Genomic DNA, 10,096 nt, shown 5'->3' on the forward strand with positions numbered 1-10,096 from the left:
GGACCAGGTATGAGTAGTGCGGGACTGCCATGAACTTTGTCACCGATGGTCGGCCCAGTATAGCGTGGTAGGTCCCGTCGAAGTCCGCGACCACGAAGTTGATGAACTCCGTCCAAAAGTGGTCGGGTGTGCCGAATTGGACAGGCAATGTTATCTGTCCGAGGGGCACTGAACTCTGACCTGGCAAAACCCCCCAGAATTGGGCATCGTAAGGTTTTAGTTGTGCTGGAGATATCTTGAGAGCGGGCAGGCTGTTGCGGAAGAGGATGTCGATGGAGCTTCCTCCGTCCACGAGCACGCGCTCGAATCTAATGCTGTTGATGCAAGGGTCCAGGATCAGAGGGAAACGACCTGGCTCTGGGATGGCGGCCCACTGGTCCTTCCTGCTGAATGAGATCTCTCTGTGCGACCACGGGGGAAATTTCGGGTCTGCGATCAGCCCGTCCGTGCTGTCTATGTTGAGGCAGGCTCTCTTTAATAGCTTTCTTTCCCGCTTGGATTCGATGGAGACCTTGCCCCCGAAGATGGAGTGGACCACGTCAGTGGGACTGACGTATTGGTGTCGGGGGTCCCTATCTTGGTCCTCATCCTCGTCTTCGTGGTCGTGCCCGTCTCGCTTGCCGTTTTTCTTGGCGGAGTCATCTTGGGCGGCCCGCCGTGTATAGATGCTTTTGAGGACGCGGCATTCCTCCATGGTATGATTAGACTTTGGATGTAGTTGGCACGGTCCCTTCAACGTTTTGTTGTAGTCTTCTTGGTAGTCCCGCCGTCCGTTGGGGCGCTTGACCGTATTTACTTCGTGGTCGTAGTCGCGGGGGCGCTTTCCTCTGAAATCGTCGCGGTTGTCGCGCCGCCGATCCCAACCTTCTCTGTGATCGCGGTTGTCGGGGCGGCGGTGGTTCCTGTTGTCGTAGCGACCACGACCGTCGTCTCGCCGGGGAGGCTGGTCGGGACCTCTCGCATCGTCTCGGATTAGTTTTTCTGCGTCGTCAGCATCGGCGTAATTTTTGGCCGTGGCGAGGAGCTCCGCCACCGTTGTTGGCCGTTTACGCAACAGCTTGTTCCTCAGCGCTTCATGGAAACGCAGGCCCTTGATGAAGGCAGAGATGGCCTCGTCGTGGGAAATCTTTGGGATTTTAAGGCGCATATCCGAGAAACGTCAGATGTAGTCGCGCAGAGGTTCGTTCTTCCTGTCCCTTATCCTTTCGAGGTCATACTTGTTTCCAGGCTGCTCGCATGTGGTGATGAAGTTGTCGATGAAAGCCTGGCGTAGCTCTTCCCAAGAGTCGAAGGAGTCCTCGGGCAAGCCAAGGAGCCACTGATGACCAGCCTGGTCGAGGACTACGGGGAAGTAGTTGGCCATGACGTGCTCATCTCCCGCTGCTGATCGGACGACGATTTCATAGAGAGTGATCCAGTTCTCTGGATTTCCCTTGCCATCGTATTTTTTAAGTTTTTCAAGCTTGAAATTGCGGGGCCACACGACCTGGCGGAGGTGTGAGGAGAATTGTCTTAGGCCCGTGGGGCCGTGTGTTGCATCGTACTCAATACGGCGCAGGTTTTCGTGGACTGCTCTCTCTGTGGCACGCCTGCTGATGCGGTCCCGGGCATCTTTGGGAGGGATGTTGTGCCGGAGATCCCTGTGTTGGTTTACTTCTTGACCGCGTCTGCGGTTCTGCTCACGGTGACCGTCAGTGTCCCGACCACCATCGTCGCGCCGTGAATCTTTTCGATGGTTGTCGGGAGAGCGGCTACGGCGACGCCTGCTGGGGGGTGGTGAGGTCCGGCTTCGATTAGTCTGGTCGGAGGTGGCTTCTGTGTAAGAGATGTCCTGGACTCTCTTGAGCAGAGTGGCTGTCTGTCCCATTGCGGCGATTAAGTGTGCTCGGATGCTGGTCCGGACTCCTTGGCACTCAGGGGTATCAGGGAGCCGATCTAGATTAGCCATGGCGACAGCCACGTTGGCGCTTGGCGTCTTGTAGACTGGCTGGTCCCCGACCATGTCAAAAGCGTCGTTGAGATTGTGCGGTGGAATTTGTTGTTGCTCGTCCGCACGTCGTCGGGCGCGATCGGCGTTGCGCTGCTCGCGGAGTTGCCTCTGCTCATCCGTTTCTCCATCGACGACCGGTTCGTCGGCGCTGACGTTGAAGACAATATCTCCTCGCCGAGGGGGGAATACCGGGAAACGAGGGAAACCCGTAGGGTGTGAAGGCAAATCCAGGTCATAGTCCTCGTCTTCAGTGTTTATAACTTCGGTGGGGACGGAACCGGTGCTCGAGTTGGTGCTGGAAGCCCGGCCGTCCCGTAGTTCTCGGATTGCCACCATGTTGACGTAGTGACGACCGTTCCTTTTCGGTGGCCAACCCGCCTTGCTGAAAACGGATTGGATGTGTCGTGAGTACAGAGAGGCCGAGTTGTTCAGGCCGTAAGGATGATCTCCCTTCTTGAGCTTGACGGATCGTCCTGAGGGGGTTGAGGTTATCGTTAGAGACGTTCCTAGCCGTTCGTGTGTAACGACACGAGTTGGCCGGCGGGATTTGAAAAAATCCGTTGGAGCAGCTTGATCAGGCTGACGCAGGACTCCGTCTACTAGTTGGGAGGCTTCAAGTAGCTTGGAGTCAGCGCGATCAAGCGCTTGGAGAAGGTCCGAGCAGTCAATCTTCTTTCCCTTGTAGAGCGGGAACGGTGGTCGGGCGCTCGGTGCCGCCACGCAAGTGGTCGGAGACGGCGTGATCTCAGATCGGATCTGAGTTTCTTTCGAAACCGTGGTCGTGAGGCCGTCGCTGCACGTCGTCCACGTGATCTGGCCGACGGTGAACGTGAGGCCTTCAGGCACGGTCGCGGAAGCTGGGATCGTAACCATCTTGTTCGCCGAAGAAGTTGCACGCACACCCCCTACCTGGCGCGCCACTGTCGACGAAAGCTGGTCGGCAGTCTACCTTGGGGTATACCCACGGTAGTAGTTTATCGGTAGACGGTGCGCAAACTACGAACTCGATGGTGACGCAAGACACGGACAAGCTTTTTATCCAGGTTCGGCCGCCGAGTTGGCGTAATACCTACGTCCTGCGTCTGGTTGTATTGATTTGCGTTGAGAGAATATGATGTCCTAGGGGGGTCCCTTGCCTCTCCTTATATAGTCCGAAGGGCAGGGTTACAAATCTGGAAACTAATCCTAGTCGGTTACAATTGCCATAGATAGTTCGATATCAATTCCTATTCTAACCGACTAGAATCTTGTTTGATCTCCACGTCTTGTTTCCTTGCGCGAAACTCCGAGCTGTCGGATCAAACCTTGAGCTTGTCTCGTAATGGGCCAAGCCTCCTGGCCCAAGTCTAGCGGTAAGGGGGGGTTTATACCCCCACAGAGACACAAGGCCATGATCTGTGCATCGTATATGTTCCCACCGTCTTGATCAGCGCCACCTCATGACCAATCAAGCAGATCCCCTAATGTTCTGCTACAACAATTCCATGTAAGCCTGCAAAGTCGGACTACATCCATACATAATTGACGCATCCATCCTATAATCCCTCTCATCTACTGTTTGGTTAGTCATGCCTTATCTTCTTGTTTAATTAATTTCCCACCATCCAATCCAAAGTACCGTTGTATGTTTTTTAATACATCAATTCACCCAACGTCACTGAAAGCCTTTTTTTATATGCATATACTTCTTTTGAGTAAATCCTATAGTTAGTATATTGTATGGCGCTGTACATTTAATATTCTTTTGACATTTGGCTTTGTATTGATGCAAATGATGGTACTATTTCTAAGCGACTGTACTGCAATATAAAATCAAATAGTCAAATAAAATATTATTTTGTATGGCATACATATCAATTTTACATTGATCTGTCAATTCTTTTTTTTTACTTACAAACTTCACGCCTTGCTATATCTCTGATCGATTTAATTATTGCTCTTTATCTCTCACACACATTCTTATTAAAAAAATTCAAAAATACAATAGAAATACACTATAGGATGAACAATCGATCCTCACAGTTTCTTCATTTTAATTCAGATTCGGTTCGTTTAAGTTGAGTTAAGTTCGTGACCGTGCGATCTACGCCCTAGTATCGTTGTTTTATCTTGTGTGGTGTACTGCTCTTAGTTGTTTCTATTTGTTTGCTGGCATGCTTGATTGCTGCGATCTGTGAGTAGAGGAACTGTTCGTTGAAGATCAGAAGGTGATGACTGAAAGCTGATGGTGCAAGAATTGAGCAAATATTTATGGCAAGTATAGCATTTGGATTTTATCTGTGACTAGATTAATGTTAAGTAATAAATGATAAAAATGACTTTTCAGTAACTTGATGATTTATCTGTACGTGATCACCCGGGACAACAGTGCAACCATGAGAGCTATAATGGCTCTGGCTTTAGCTCAGTATAAAGACCTTTTCTAGCTTGTTAGAGGTTACCCGAAAGGGCGGAGGGGCTGAACCGTTTTGGGTATAGTGCGAGCCCCTGTCCTTATGTGTATAGGCTGCGCGTCATTGTGCCATTTGGAAGGGGGTATCTATATCTACGCGCAAAGGAAACCTTGCGGCCCTAACATGTTAGACGAACTTTTGAAAGGCTTCATAGTGATCCCTGCCGACCTTCCTTGGAAGTGGGTTAAGAGGCTGATCACCTCAGGCGAAAGGATAAATCATGACTCATGGGTAAAGATGTACAACCTCTGCAGAGTGTTAAAACTAGTATACTAGCCGAGCTCACGGTCTGGAGCGGCCTTGGGGACATCTACATTAAGGGTGATGAATCTTGTGTGTTAAATATGCTCACTGTTTATTGTTTAATGCTTTACATTATTTATGTCACATTGATCATGAGATTGTGGGAGCTATACAATCTAGTTGCTATACTTGTGGAGTTCGACATGGACTCACTCTTGCTATTTCCCCCCATGTTCAGGAAGAGTGTTAGGCTTGTGATCAACCAGTCAGTTGGATCCTGTAGAGTGGAGTTAATACCTGAAGTTGGAGTTATTTATCCGCTGTTTGCTACCAAAGGTTATCCATTTTATACTAAGTACGTTATATTTATGCATTGTCTTTTGATATTACCCCTTATTTGTAGCTATATGTGAGATTTGGCTTCTAAGACTCACATATGGTGCATATCTGGTTTTGTTCTTAAAATCGGGTATTACAGGCACACTACTAAAAAAATTTAACCGAGACCTTTTACAAAGGGACTCAGAGGCGGTTCGGAGGACACCATGGCACACTACTAAAAAAAATTTAACCGCGACCTTTATTACAAAGGGACTCAGAGGCGGTTCAGAATAGGATTAACTGAAATAATCATTAACTAACAGGCAGTTATAATAAACTGCCCTGGTTAATCGATTTATGGAGACGAGACAGCCTAAAATGTCCGTCGTCTTGGTTAATATAGATTAACCAAGGTTGTCATTCTAATGCAACCGTTTCGGTAAATTATTAACCGAGGTGGTTTTTATTGTAATGCAACCGCTAACCCACACTAGCCCACTCCACTCTCTCTTCTCTCCTCACTTCACACCAGCCGCTGCACAGCGCGCCCCCTCTCATCCAAGCGCGCCTCTGCTATATCGGTCCTTCCCTATGCCTCTTACCAACAGAAGACTCGTTTGAGAATCCAAATCCAACACAATACCTATAGCCTCTCTCTTCGAAACTTATTTGCAGATAGTATTGTCTTTTAGATTTTGTCGTTGGAGAAGACTAAAAATACGTATGGAACCTTTTACCTGTAATGCTACCTATAGGATAAATGGGTTTTGTATTTTGAGTGACGATTGTTGGAAATAGTCTAACCAGGGCATCTGTGGTGCCCCTTCTCGACCCTAGCAGGCCACGGGCAGCGCCCCTCCCAAGCCCCTCCCAACCTTCGAGCTACTGGTGGGACGCGGGCGACACGGCCTCGCGCCCTGCGGCTCCACCGAGGCCCCTACAGCTTGATCCGGTAAGGAGGTGGTGGATCCAGAGAGCCACTGACGCAACTCTCCCCTTCACCGCTACAACGACGCACCTCTTCGCTTCACTAACAATGGCCACAGCGAGGTATGCCTCTCATCCTCTCTCTCCTCTCTCGAATCATCTTTCCTCCCTCCCTCGCAGATCCATGACGACGGTGACCAGATTCGGTGGTGGCACGCGCGTGGATGCCGCATCCAACCGATGCTAGTGGATCCGACGAGTGACGGCGTTTGGATAGGTTTGGCGGGCCTATCGATGGGCTCACTAGATTTTTCTTTTATTTTATTAATCAAGGCGGCTATCTAAACCATTTCAAAAATAGTCCCGCGCGCGTGGCTCTCCTTGCCTTGCAATACGACGAGGCACATGTACACTGCCTGGTGCCTGCATATGCGTCAGGGCCGCCGTCCGTCGTCCCCAATGCATGCTTCGCTGGAGGAGAAGCCAGCAGATGAGATCGATCTGTTGCCAACAAGCCTACACACGTACATCGGTTCCGGCCTGTCTTTATCTATCGTTCCATATGTATGAGAGAGTGGCAATCTCTGACGGTTAGAAGCTGCGACTCTTGTATATGTCAGTATATGCCTAGTACATACGTACATGTGCGCATTGCAATTAATGCGTGGATCCATGTCGATGTCACAATCTCTGACGGTTAGCAGCTTCCTGTCGTTCTCATGAAGCTACACTGTACTGAGTAAATGGCGCTCCGCAGTCAGCGTGTATGTCACAATAATCCATGGTACCTAGGTGCCAACTAGTAAAATTATTCGATAGAGCTTAGCTCATTCAGGTGATTTCGAGCAATCTATCACTTGAATTTTCTCTTCTCCAAATCCAACATCTCCTCCTCTTTTTCTCTAAATCCGATGGCCTTAGGCTGAGACCCATTTGGGAACCCAAACCCAAAATGGGTCTCCAACACAATACCTATAGCCTCCAACAGAGTACCCATACAGAAGATCCATTTTAGGTATCAAGAGAGGCATAACCCAAATTTGGGTATCCTCTCTCCTTGAGACCTATTTGCAGAGAGTGTTGTCTTTTAGGTCTTGTTGTTGGAGAAGACTAAAAATAGGTATGGAACCTTTTACCGGTAGCGCTACCCAAAGGACAAATGGGTATTGTATTTTGGGTAACAATTGTTGGAGATAGTCTTAGAAGGGCTCGAGGGAGATAGGCTGGCCAGACATTGAGAGAGTGGTGTTAGGATTCCGGCGATGCTGTTGAGGTGGCCAGGCCAGGTTGCATTGGGACAGAGGTATCCATGGCCATACCGGTGCGCGGGAGAGGGGAAGGGGAAGAAGGAAACACCTGCAAGCATGGTAGGGTCTCGTTGGAGCTGTACAACTATGGCCACAAAGCTCCGATGAGACTCTACCACGTCGCGGTGGGGTGGTGGACTGTGACGGCACGTCAGGAGGAGGAAGATGAACAATGATCCATTGGTAGGAGAAAAAAAAAATCGAGCGATCCATCTCACTCGAGCGACGGATATATAGACACATCTAAATTGTTTCGTTCCAGTAGTAAAACTGTAGCAAGTATGGTCTTAATGTAATAACTAATAACCATGCACAACAAGTGTATACATATATTATACCAAATAAATAAATAACACAAGCACAGATTGAGTATATTAATTAACTTACTACAGTACGTACGATCGTCTCCACCCTGATTTAACCTGCGTCCACACTACTACATGCATGCATGTTCACTAGTGTTTACTGCCTGCTACTCTCTACTGCAGTGGAGACGGATGCAGTAATTTAATTTAATCACTGTTACTACTAGCTAGTAGCAACCAGGCAGGCATGCACACGAAGAAAATCAACAAAAGCTATAGATCGAGCAGCATGCACGACGCAGAGCACCTCCGATGGCAGCAGCACACAGCACGCGTAACATGCATGCATGGGCATACACGGCCGGCTCACGGCTGCGGAGGCGCACTGGCGCCGTCGGCGACGTCGACGCTGGTGGTGCAAGCCAGGAGGCGGCGGAAGATGGCGCGCACGGCGACGCAAGACGCCTCGTGCAGCCTCCTGACCACGGCGCACCCCTTCTTCTTCTTCCTCCGCCTCCGCCGCCTCGCCTGCTGCTTGCTGCCGCCACGGAGCCCCAGCACATCGTCGTCCCTGCGGCTCTCGCTGCGCGCAACAGCAGGAATAATGCGGTTGCTGGCGCTGCCGCCGACGGAGCCGGCGTCCGAGCCAGCGGCGGCCGTGGACGACGACGACCCTCCGCCGCCGCCTTGCCGCTGCGGGAGGAACAGCGGGAACACGGCGGCGCCGCGCTCCCTGACGCGGCCGAGGCACGCCATGGTGCGCTCCGGCACCGTCTCCTTCTTCTTGGAGAAAGTGTAGCTGCGGAGGTACATCTGCCGGCACGAGTAGCTGTCCACCACCCGGGGGCTGCAGTACCCCGCCGCCGGCGTCAGAAGCTCGCCGCTGTTCCGCATGCTGCCACTGCCGTTGTAGTAGTAGTGGTACGACGCGCTGGCGGCGGGGCTCTCCTGCCCTCCTCCTCCTCCTCCGTGGCGCCGCGCCATGGCCACCGACTTGACGAACTCGGCGTCGGACTCGGGCCACTTGTACAGGCTCACGTAGCTTGCCCGCACCGGCGCGCGCGCGTCCACGCACCCGATGGCCGCCTTGCAGTTGCACCCGGCCGCCATTAATGGCGTCCTCCGTCGTCGTCCCAGTCGGCCAGCTAGCTACTACTACTGCTCGCCTACTTATAATTACTATAGCTAGCTAGCTAGCTGATCTGGTTGCATTTGAAACGCCGCGCGTGCCGGCCGGAGCTCGCTGTCAGCTGTAGTAGAGATCGAGGAGGCGGTGATGGGGGTGTGGGTGTGTGGGGTAATATAAGGGAGACAGGGCGACAGGGACTTGACGACATGGGCGCCATGTGAGGAGCTAGGGACAGGGTAAAAGGTGGAAGACGAAGGAGAGCTCTCTTGGCTTTGGTTGCAAGGAAAGGTGTCGCGATTTTTGCCGCGCGAATGATCATACGGCATCATCATCATGCATGCATGGTGGTCACTCTCGTGCTGTGCAATGAGTAGCCTGGGGCAGTCAAAATGTGAGGCCTTCATTCAGTTCTGAAAGTCTGAATAATTAATCCAGTGCAAAGGTGAAATAATGTCAAAAACCTGACATGAAGTAACTTGTATGACAACCCATCAGTTAATTTGGTCGCGTTTTTGGTTCTGAGGATATTTTTTTTTTCTCGAATGTTCTGAGGATATATCAGTTTGGACTTTGGACAATAAGGTCCATGGGGGTTGTTATAACTTGATCGTGGTTTGGCAGGAATTTAAGCATGGTGTTCTAATAGTGTTAATTACGTGGCGTGTTCAACCGCCGCGCCTATTGTAATTTTTTTTTCTGTCAGCAAGATAGCCTACCATGTCGATGTATCCATGTATATGCTTGCAACAGTCAAGTGGTGGACATGTGTGTATACATCAGCTCTACAGCTCTGGATAGAAGCTACACTCCCCGTATTTGAAAATGTGAGATGTTTTGGTTTTTGTCCAAAGTCAAACATCGCTAAAAAGATAGAAGAACATAGTGAACATCTGTTTCAGCAAATCCACTGTCGAATATATATATAGTTTCTTGTAGTATATATATATTGGTTGTTGAACATGTTTGCTGCAGCTTTTATGAATCTGCTCAAACTCAGAAGAAAATAATTTGACTTAGGACATCGAAAAACGACTTTACATTTTACAGCAAAGGGGGTCAGTTCCATGCATAGCTAGCAGTATGATCAAGCCTACCTGACGAAGCAATTGGGTAGATCCGCGTGTTGAGCTCAAGGAAGACAGACCGACAGAGGCAAGAGCGTGCATGGAAGGAAATGATTGTATTGAAACCTGTGGTTAAGGACTCATGATGCGCATATTCGGGGTGCGTATTCCGAGGGACAAGCCGCTTAGGGCAGTCCCAATGGTCGAAACTATACACGGTTTTCATAGCAACCACTTCAGTATAAAACCATCTATAGAAATTATCTTCACAATAGAGGTTTCTTTGCCTAATAAATATTGCCATTTTTTTCTTTCTCTCTCCTGAGTCCACCGCGTCTTACTCCTGGACTCCTGGCC

The 10,096-nt window shown here is 50.1% G+C and overlaps 1 protein-coding gene across 1 annotated transcript; it reads right to left on the minus strand.

Annotated features, from left to right (window-relative positions):
• On the minus strand, positions 7,433–8,869 carry LOC8071232. The gene has a single exon (XM_002440446.2). It carries the CDS (start codon positions 8,654–8,656, stop codon positions 7,913–7,915), a length of 744 nt encoding a protein of 247 aa, XP_002440491.1. The 5' UTR covers positions 8,657–8,869; the 3' UTR covers positions 7,433–7,912.

Source organism: Sorghum bicolor, chromosome 9, assembly GCF_000003195.3.
Source record: "Sorghum bicolor cultivar BTx623 chromosome 9, Sorghum_bicolor_NCBIv3, whole genome shotgun sequence".
Taxonomy (NCBI): domain Eukaryota; kingdom Viridiplantae; phylum Streptophyta; class Magnoliopsida; order Poales; family Poaceae; genus Sorghum; species Sorghum bicolor.

Coding starts and splice junctions, on each gene's coding strand:
- LOC8071232 (XM_002440446.2), bottom strand. CDS start 8,656: ATGGCGGCCGGGTGCAACTGCAAGGCGGCCATCGGGTGCGTGGACGCG.